At 40.2% G+C, this 11,142-nt stretch overlaps 1 protein-coding gene across 2 annotated transcripts in view; it reads right to left on the reverse strand.

The window, feature by feature from the left end:
* LOC136439909 (sodium-independent sulfate anion transporter-like) overlaps positions 1 to 10,356 on the reverse strand; it is a 24,072-nt gene extending 13,716 nt beyond the window's left edge. For both annotated transcript variants that reach the window (XM_066435575.1, XM_066435574.1), the window contains exons 1-7: positions 10,223 to 10,356; positions 9,122 to 9,383; positions 7,967 to 8,159; positions 6,918 to 7,003; positions 6,159 to 6,238; positions 5,060 to 5,214; positions 3,803 to 3,978 (exon numbers count right to left, since the gene is read on the reverse strand). In XM_066435575.1, the coding sequence (XP_066291672.1) occupies positions 3,803 to 3,978; positions 5,060 to 5,214; positions 6,159 to 6,238; positions 6,918 to 7,003; positions 7,967 to 8,159; positions 9,122 to 9,370 (939 nt within the window). In that variant the 5' untranslated portion in view covers positions 9,371 to 9,383; positions 10,223 to 10,356. The remainder of the gene's footprint in view (positions 1 to 3,802; positions 3,979 to 5,059; positions 5,215 to 6,158; positions 6,239 to 6,917; positions 7,004 to 7,966; positions 8,160 to 9,121; positions 9,384 to 10,222) is intronic.
* Positions 10,357 to 11,142: the final 786 nt, after the last annotated feature.

The following is an 11,142-nucleotide window of genomic DNA, read 5'->3' on the forward strand; positions in this document are numbered from 1 at the left end:
AAAAACCTTACATGTGTGGGGAGTGTGGATACAGAGCAGCTCAAAGGTCAGCCCTGTCTCGACATGTGAGAATCCATACTGGAGAAAAACCCTACAAGTGTGACCAGTGTGACTATTCTGCTGCGTTTAAATCCAACTTGAACCAACACCATGTCACTAAACACACTAGTGAGAAACCCTACGTATGTGAGGTGTGTGGATACAAGACAGCTGAAAGGTCTAACCTAGTCCAACATGTGAGAATCCATACTGGAGAAAAACCCTACAAGTGTGACCAGTGTGACTATTCTGCAGCACGGAAATCCAGCTTGAAACAACACCAGCTTACTAAACACACTATTGAGAAACCCTACATATGTGAGGAGTGTGGATACAAGACAGCTAACAGGCCAAACCTAGTCGAACATGTGAGAATTCATACTGGAGAAAAACCCTACAAGTGTGACCAGTGTGACTATTCTGCAGCGCAGAAATCCAGCTTGGACCATCACCATCTCACTAAACACAATGTTGAGAAACCTTACGTATGTGAGGTGTGTGGATACAAGACAGCTAATATCTCTCACCTATCCAGACACGTGAGAATTCATACAGGGGAAAAGCCCTACAAGTGTGACCAGTGTGATTATTCTGCAGCGCAGAAATCCAACTTGGACCATCACCATCACACTAAACACACTAGTGAGAAATCCTACGTATGTGAGGTGTGTGGATACAAGACAGCTAATATCTCTCACCTATCCAGACACGTGAGAATTCATACAGGGGAAAAACCCTACAAGTGTGACCAGTGTGACTATTCTGCTGCGTTTAAATCCAACTTGAACCAACACCATGTCACTAAACACACTAGTGAGAAACCCTACGTATGTGAGGAGTGTGGATACAAGACAGCTAACAGGTCTCACCTAGCCCAACATGTGAGAATCCATACTGGAGAAAAACCCTACAAGTGTGACCTGTGTGACTATTCTGCTGCGTTTAAACCTGCTTTGGACTACCATCTAAAAGCAAAACATACTGGGGAAAAACCCTACATGTGTGAGGAGTGTGGATACAAGACAGCTAAAAGGTCTAACCTAGTCCAACATGTGAGAATCCATACTGGAGAAAAACCCTACAAGTGTGACCTGTGTGACTATTCTGCAACTCAGAAATCCAACTTGATCCAACACCATCTCACTAAAGACGCAGGTGAAAACGCCTACATATGTGAGTAGTGTGGATACAAGACAGCTACAATCTGTAACCTATCCCAACATGTGAGAACTCATACAGGCGAAAACCCTACAAGTGTGACCAGTGTGACTATTCTGCTGCACGGAAATCCAACTTGTTCCAACACTATGTATTGGAACACACTGGAAATAAGACTTACATATGTGTGGAACGTGGATACCGTGCCGGCGTCACAGGGGGGGTGGGGGTACAGAGCGGACGATGCCCCGTCCCCCAAAACTAGGTTCGAAAACTCAAGCTATATCTTATCTGTATTTTGTCACAAATTTCCCACGGGAGCATGTCGCGCCTTTGGCGAAAAATACGTCTGGAGCGCGTCACATCAAGCTGAAACCCATCTGTGTGTGTTTCTTTTCGAATTGAAAAATTAAGGTTAGCAAAAAAAGGTTGGCTTAATTATGAAATCTTCCTGGTCAGGAAAGATGACCAAAACTGAACACACAGAGCATGGTATACCGAATAAAAGATTATTCTCTTCATTTTTGTTCTTTCACATCTTCTTCTTTGTAATCGAATTTGGAATACGACATAAGTATCCAATTTTCCTAAATTTGAATTTTACAGCACATTTTTTTAACGGATCGACATGGCCTAATAACTTCCGAGTCGTGCCGTTAAACATGACACCAGCTTCGACCCCGTCAAACTTTAAACTTCAACATGCACGTTCCCGGATGTTGGAGTTACGAGAAGCATACTTCTTTCGATGGAAAGTAGTAAACTGTGATTAAGGCTGATTGATTGAACGGTTATATTTTGCAATCGCATGTAGATTTTAAGTCTCGACCTTGGACTTGTACATCTCATGTTTATATCCACCTTAATGGCCCTTAAAGAGGCCTTAGATAGTCGGCGAGAAACGTACCCCGGGTTGCGTTAATGCGAAATGGTAGAGGCGAAAATTACGCTTCCATCGGGCTCTAGTAGTGTAAGTGATGGATAGGTAAATACACTAGTATCGAAGAATGTTTTTGACCTTAGCACTAGTAACTGCGGTATAAGTGATACGTTTAACTCGAAAAATTTAATTATTCATATACTTAGATTCATATACTTAACTCATGACAGTTTCAAATTTTATCCAGTTGCTTGAGTTATTATTTATGGCGTTATTATTTTTCTTATTACCTGGATGTCTAACCTTAATCACCGTTTTCATATACTTGTACATAGGTTAATTGCTTTGTATCCAGGTGATTGCTTGCATGTATAGTTGTAGAAGACCTAACGAAATTCGCTGTACTTTTGTTGTAGAAGACCTATCGAAAGTCGCTGTACTTTTGTTGTGTCAATAAAGATTGTTGTATAAGTTTACGTAAAGATGGTCGCATAGGCCGATTAATCTACTCTACACAAGAACCTGTCTAACGGTAGCGCTAGCAGATACGCAGGTTGATAGTTGTTATTGATTTTAAATGGATTGTATTGATTGGAGTTCTCAGTAGTGCATTATACTGGGGGACGTTGGGTTGGAGATTTTGTTTGGTCGTATCTTTTCAGGGTGGCAGAATTATGTACCCGGATGGAATTATGTTAGTTAATGTTACATAGGTTAAAAGCTGTCATTGACTTAAGAATAAAGTGTATTAATTGAAGTTCGCAGTGGTTCGAATAACTAGCATGTAGTTTGATCTGAGTGATTGTCGGGAGAGAAAGCCCATTACAGACTTCTTATGGTAATTTTACTATCTCCAATGTTCGTTGCTGTCCCATCAACTCTCGCGTGGATTACGACGTGGTTTGCCGTTAAGCTCCCCTTTCCACTAGTAGTCCATGGGCCAAACAGGTTTTTGGTACCACCGAGAGGGACAAGTGCTATCATGGATTTTTGGTATCTGCAGTAACCAAAGTTAATTATAAGCCATGATAATCATCTCCGATGAGCAGCTTTCCTTGGCCGAGTCTTGATGATGCCTGGAATTCATAAGTATCCAAAATGGCTTGTTTAACAGCGTTCCTGTGAGAAAATGCTATTTTTCACCGTTTCCATGGCAACTGTATAGACATCTGCGTAACTGTATTTCAAAATGTGTTCAAATGTACTTATCAGGTCTTTGTATGATATAAACGTATAGAAAAACCCATGAAATATGGTTGATATGCATTGAAACCACATTGAATAACTTGAACGTAGACGTTTTTGTCCGTTCCTAGTTTAGATATTTGAACGTTGGGGCACCACACAAGATCTGGACATGGATAGATGTGAAATTATCAAAGTGATGACGTAATTTGCATAATTAATGAGAAAATATTAATGTTCCATATTTCTAATTAACGGGAACTTCATACTTGTGGCACATGAAGGTTTCGTGAAGGTTAACATAGTAAGATGTAAATCATGCAAATGAGGACCTACTTTGCATCATCTTCACGTCGCCGGTGTGTTTTTTAAACACCACTCTTGTTAACATCTGTACAACACTGGAAAATTTATATTGTGCAAAACTGATTTGTCAACAGCGCCCCCTTACTACCTGAAACATATCTGCAGCCTACATCTGTACAACACTGGAAAATTTCTATTGTGTAAAGTGATGTGTCAACAGCGCCCCCTAACTACCTGAAATATATCTGCAGCTGTTTCTGTGGTGTTGCCATGATGCACTGTGAAGGCTGGAGGTTGGAAGGCGGGGAGACCAGGCTGGACCTGCTGTGTGAGGGTCAGCACGTCTATGTCCTGACTCTTTAGTGCCACGACAACCAGCGCAGCACACACGACCACTACCGCATTCCTGGCTGGATAGGGAAATGTATATGGAAACTAGAGTTAAGTATTTGTGCTACATATACTTCAGGTTTGCTATGTTAGTTTAGCGATTACGGGGTCTTTTTATAAATATATATATTGCATTTTTCATTTTATTTGAGATGAATGTGTGATAGTTGTGTGCCGATTTGTTAGACATAGAGAGAATGCTAACGACCCCTCCCAATGAAATGGTATGGCTACCCAGCTACGTCACAAAATCGGCGGCCACCACACATGCCAACGAAACCAGCAAAGGTTTTGCTACGCAAACCTGTAATTTCACACATTCATCAATCATTAGGAACTGTATGATACTTAGCAGTGGGCTGGGGGTGGTTGGGTTGTAAGTCTGCTTATACAGAAACATCAAAGCTCTTAGAAACTAGGATGGTATAATCGATTCGTAAAAATAAATTCGAAGGCCCTTCCCCCAACCCAGAATGGCCCTCTCCCCCAAATGCACCAGCCCTCCCTCCCACTAAATATCATTCAGTCCCTTAGTCTCAGGAAAATTAATATTATGTTTTCAAGTATGGTCCTCAAAAAAATCACTGGTTGTTACCTGTTTTTGTTTGTTTGTTTGTTTTATTCGGATCTCCATTAGTGTACCGTTTTAACAAATTTTACACTATTCTTCCTAGAGTCTGCCTACATTGAATACTATTTTAATAGTAAAAATCAGATACAGGAACAAAACTTATAACTAGACAAGACATGTACAAAAATGTCAAAGCAGGACACTTTCATATACCTTATGTCATGTACAAATGAGCACATAATGGACAAAGTATGTAGTCATGTTTCAAAATGTTTCAAAAAGAGAGAAGAGACTATTACATGTATTAGATGATCAATATCAGTTTAGCAATAGTCCGCCGTTTGCTTAATTTCTAGTTCACTATATTAGAATGTAGAATTGTATCAATTCTTTTTAGATATGTACATGTATTTTGCTTCTTACAGACCATGTGTGGTCATCTGTGCATTTAGCCCATCTGGGCAGGAACATGCAATAAAGACTCTTATTATCAAAACTTATATAACATTTAATTCCAGATGTTTGTGTACCTGTTCCTATGAGCCAGACGATCTTCCTGCCAGCTTGTTGCCATCGCGTGGGGCTGTACCCTATCTCATCCGGACCGTCCCACTTCACATCCTTCAGCCACTTCAGAACCAGCAGCAACACAAAACACACCGCTCCCATCAACAGGTCCCACAAACTGGGGAAAACACAAGGTCACATGACCATAGTCAGTTTTCTTGAAGAACGTTTAAAGACATCCAGAGCATTTTTTGAGGCTTGAAACTTGAATAAAAAAATCCAATTTCTAGTCATTCCTACACATAGTAAGTTTCAACAACACTAGACCATTATATGTCGATAAAACTAATTCGATGTCGTTGTGTGGTGAGAACTGATAGAGAATCCAAGCCCTAATAGACTGATCTTGACTGTCCATCACAATTAGCGGTTCGACCAATGAGAGAGTGACTGCATGTCCGTCAAATATTTGCATTTGTATGTTTTGAATTTGCATTTCTACGTTTTGACGGAGGTGGGTGGGGCTATGGTAGCTACAGTATTTACAGTAGGCGCGTGAAACTAAAAGATTACCATGTAGATCATTTTTGTGCCGTTTTTGCGCACTTAGGAAAAGAAATCCGAACGCAAATGTGGTAAACTGTGGCATTAATTGTCAATTTCACAAAGATTACAGCAACTAGAATATTTCCAGTTTTCAAGCCTCATAAAATGCTCTGGGTACCGTTAAGGGTCATATAAGTAGCATGGGGTTTTTGCAGGAATAATTTGCAAGTGGGAGCATGGAGCGACCAAGCGGGGGGATGCCTTCCACGGTGTGGAGTTAGATTAAAATGGGGCATTCTAAGGCTTCCTGATGATAAGGGGGGCAATTACTGTCAGATAGCTCACAATTAATCGAAGACAATCAGAATTTTTATGCTTGTCAGAGAATCTGCTCCCCCAAGGAAAGTGGGCAAATGGTCTGGACATGGGGGGCGCAGCGCCCCTGTTCCCCTGTTCAGATAAAACCCTGATTTCAATATGAAAGAGAGTACTAACTACAGTGTACATACATTTGAACAATGATACAAAGATCAGTACCATTGTCATTTTCCTGAGAAAGGTGTTCTTTCTACTTACTTAGTTTTTCCTATGTTCTTGAAGGTGTAGTAGACACATGGGAAGAAGTCCCTTGGTATGTTATGCAACCCCAGCACATGCTGAAAGCAATAAAAAAAGTGTCATTTTATCATGCTTATTTACAATATTACAAAATTTCCCCCCTCAGTTAGAGGGAGAAGTCTCCAACGGCAGCTGTCTTCAACTGGCGGAAGAGAGCAGCGCCAGGCGGGCTGACCTCGAGTGTAAGAGTCATTTGGTAGCTCGCTGCAATCATCCTAACCAGAACCAGCACGTCTCCCACGAATTGGTGCCGCTGGAGAAGACGGATGCCCAAAGTGTGTGGGTCTCAGATTCGCAACCTGTCATCCACCTTAAACAAATCCACGTGAAGTCTACCGTGTCAACCCTCCTCACTTCCGATGTAGAAATTGACTCGGTCACCATACTCGATCTGCATTTGTATCTGTACTATGTATCTGTACTATGTATCTGAATCCAAATAAAGATAATACGAGTGGTTGCCATAGATTTACAATATGTGAAGTTGGTGCACAGGGGCTACCCTATATAAATGCTGGAAAAGATTAGAGGGTTTCTTAAAAAACATGTAACAGTTTTTGCTACAAGGACTTTCTTACTTTTGAAAATTAAGGGCATTTTACAAATGTAATAAATACAGTTCATATGGTTACAATAACTCTCTAGAAAACTTAACAACTCTTCTGACAATCTGAAGACACATAAACAGCAAATTTGTACTTAAGGTTTGAAACTTGCCTTAACTTGTCCAAAAGCTATGGTTATGGCTGCAGCAGAGGTGAATCCATTAATAACTGGAAATGAGATGAAGTTCACCAAGAAACCTGAGGGGGAAAGGGAAAAATCTTATCTTTAAACTTTCAATTTTGCACAGTGCATTTGTATTCTGCACATAAGGTCACACCAATGTATTTTGTTGCTTCTCGGATAGCCTGTCCTGTTTTTCCCATTTTGAAAAAAAAAAAAAGGGTCATTATTCCTTTTCACAAATTCTAACTACAAATTTTACTATCGGTTCTGTTATAAAGCTCGATAGCCACCAAAATAGATTATAAAGGCCTGCACATACTTAAAAAGTGTGGTCACATTAAGTTATAATTTTTCATTTACTGAAACAATTTCTCAATATCAATCCATATATTACATGTACATGGCAAAAGGTAATTTTGCTACTGAAATATTATTATATATAATAGTACTATAGATCAAAGAAAGGGGTGCATTGCATAAAATGAGCCATACAAAGCTGAAACTTGAATAATCCTCGTATTCTTTATGTTATGTAAACCCTTATATTCACCCCAGACTACTAGTATTTGGCAAAAAATTTAAAAAATATTTTTTTCCCCTGTCGCTCCAATTTTTTTCTGATAAAATCCGAGAAGCAACAAATTACATTGGTGTGGCCTAAAGAATAAAAAAAAGTGTACAGTGGTTGGATTGAACCACAATCTGATGTCAGAAGTGGGATTGCTACCAATTTTTGGGCAACAGCACTCTATAGTGGGTCTGCATGCCTTTTTCAGTGAGATGTAGCAAGCTATTCTAATTCAGGATTAGTCATAAAGCTGGTCTGCTTGAATTCAACATTAAGTGTTGTTGGCAAATTCTTCACAAAGCATAATCAGTTGCAAACTAGTAATTCTACCTAGCACATTATCTGTTATCCTAAATTTATGGTCACTAAGCGTTATTGAGAAATCATCCATATTGCATATTGCCAGTTCTCTTAAAGTTACCATTAAGTGTTGCCAGGATGCCCCCATACAGACCCTCAGTGTACTGACCTAATCGGAAGATACCCATCCCCAGTTGTATACAGCCACAGAGTAGAGTTAGAGCCACAGCATACGTGGTGTCCCCTTCAGCATAGCTGGCCACCATGAGGGACATGATGGCTGTGGGGCCCAGGGTGATGTCTTTGGAACTCCCCAGGAGAAAGTACACAAGACAACCCATGAAGGAGGAATACAGGCCATACTGAAATGAGAAATATACCTCTTTACCATTCCAAGAATTATCTCCAAGCAGATCTATTGGGGGCAATGACAGTATCAAATGGGGCAAAATCAGTTTTATTGGCCACACAAGATATAAATACAAAACTGCTTTGGCCTTTTGGATATGGTCATTGCCACTGATAGATCTGCTTGTTGGAGATTACCATTCAAATTACATGTTGTTTTGTTGGTTTTTGGAATCTTTAACAATACTGTAGTTCTAAGTGGGCTCAAAACATAGGATTTCTTCAAATCACATGTTGAGAGATATTTTCTTAGATTATCAAAGATGAATGAAATGATCAGTGATATTTCAGTGCATGGTTAAATATGCATATGCACATTGATAGGAAGTGTTATAACATACATGCACATCACATACATATATTTGTGCATATGATGGTTGAAACATGTATGTATTGATAGAAAGAGTGGAATCGTGTGGCGTAATGGATAGAACATTTGACTGTCAAACAAGGGGACCCGAGTTCGAACCTGGCTTGCCCCCAGACATGTCTGCACATGCGCCCCGACGTCGTGCCCTTGGGAAAGGCACTTAACACGACTTTCCTCACTTCACTCAGGTGTAAATGAGTACCTAGCTCATCTAGGGTTAGGGACGTCCCTCAGATAGGACGTTAAATGGAGGTCCCGTGTTTGGGAAGAGCCACACCCCGCGCACGTAAAAGAACCCACCACACCTTTCGAAAAAGAGTAGGGGCATGCCCCGGTGTGCGATGGTCCAAAACCTACAGTCCCATGACCACACATGGGTTTGCCCTTAGTAATAGCCTCCGGCTAGTTGGGCAACCCTGGCATGTACATGCTGAACCAACCAATAAATAAATAAATAAATGAATAAATAAAGAGTAAAAACATATTTGAATAAATTATGCACATCATACACATGTACTAGTATGATACTACATACACATTATGTACCTGTAGTGGAAGCTCAGCAAGATGAGCATACGCCAGTCCCTGAGGGATAACTGTCAGCGCGACGGTCAGTCCTGCGATGAAGTCGGACTGTATCCAGCTGCACTGGTACCGTGGCAACCACAGCGTGATGGGGAACTTCCTCCGCAGGTTCTCGGCGGTACAGTTCCGCCGCGCCCATGTCGTGATGTTACAGGAGGTCGGACAGCTGGGCTCAAAGGTGGACGTCTCTGTTTGTACGCTCATGGTCATGGTATGGTGTTATCTGGAAACATTCCATGTTGTATATGATTGATATCATTTTACTGTTAGTGTACATGTTAGGCCATGAGTTATGATATGCTTGTGGAAGTATAGCAATGTCTGGCATGCTTTTGTTAACACATGTACCCAATATCATATTCACCTTGAATATTCACCTTGAAGCTCAGCCAGTACGTACCCTGTCAGAGTAATGAGGATGTGCCTATGTTTTACCAATGGTAAGGTATAGGGGACTTTTTAGGGGTGATTGTATTAAAACATGAACTATGTAAAATTGTCTTCAGTTGTTTATGTTCCTTTTAATAAAAGCGTCTTTCCTTTATTTTCCTTTGTTTATTTGTACCGGGCACTTGTGCTGTAACTAAACCCATGCGCAACGTAACTGCCAATAATATCATAGACATGAGGAAGAAGAAGAAGTAAGTGCGAAGTACATATTAGCAATCTCTAGAGGTAAAGGGTTGTAAAAATGTAGGGCCAAAGTTCAGGTTGAACCGATTCCTACTTCCGGACTTGACAAAATTATATAGTCTAGTCGTAACGTTATCTGTGTTGAAAGAACAGTACAGGACAGTCAATCAATGGTTGACAGCATGGGAGAGGTCAAAATACAGTTTAAGGTAAGCTGATACAGTTTAAGTTCATTAACTAATCGTGATCTCGCAGATATGATTGATTTCCTATCGATCGACACATGCACATGACAGTCACGTGAAGGTAAAAACCGGCAAGATCAAGACCCCCCCTCCCAACACACTGAAAACTTGCACTTCTACTAAAGGGACAAACAACGACTGCTTTCTTACAAAGAATGGAGTATATAATACCTTAGCTACTCACCTCATTGTGTTAAGTACCAGTGCGTTATGATATGGCTGTTGTTTGCCTTAAACGTTGCAAGGATCCTGCGAAAAGGGCCACAGTCTGACTATGTCACAACTCGTCCTTTGCTTACTTACAACGGTCAAAGGTTAAAAGTCAACGTCCCGATCAGTGTCCTGATTATCCTGTCAGTGTGAAAGTTGAAACGTTACCTGATGACACAGTGAGTGTGTGAAGTTTTTCGATGCGTTACACTTGATATCTGGTAAACTCTACCGATGATATGATAGGTGACGGCTTTTACACTATACTATAACGTTACGTCTTAGTCTTTGCCTGATACTTATCAACCGTAGTTAATGTACATGTAGGGTGTCATGTCCCAGTTGATCAAGGCTATAACCTCCTTGAGTAGATAAAAGGAAAAATTCGCACTAAGCTCCTGACCAAAGGTTTTGCCCATTCTGCCCAAATCGAATCGAAGATGAGTTTCACTTTATTATGGAATTCTCTATATATGATGCCCTACACGATAAGTTATTCACCTTTATCAATTCAAGTACTTCAGATTTTAAGACGCTCAATGCTACAGATAGATTTGACTATATCTTTAGATGTAACAGCTCACACAGTGTTGAAATAGGCAAATATATAAAAGATTATTTTGTTGCTCAATGATACTCATAATTAGCCCAACTTGAATCATGTAAAACCTAAGATAGTCATTTTGTTGTAGGAAATAGTTTTATTCCATACTTATATAATTATGTCTTGTTCTATGTTAACTGTTGTTGCCATACTAAAGTTCTTCTGTATCACTAGTCTTTCTTTCCTCGAGGCAGGTTTCCCTCGCCTTTTTGATCCTTGAGTGACTTTTAACAACAGAAATGAACATACTTTTGACGAATTAACTATATGCATCACCATACGGTGTTTCG

This window comes from Branchiostoma lanceolatum, chromosome 8 (genome assembly GCF_035083965.1).
Source record: "Branchiostoma lanceolatum isolate klBraLanc5 chromosome 8, klBraLanc5.hap2, whole genome shotgun sequence".
NCBI lineage: Eukaryota > Metazoa > Chordata > Leptocardii > Amphioxiformes > Branchiostomatidae > Branchiostoma > Branchiostoma lanceolatum.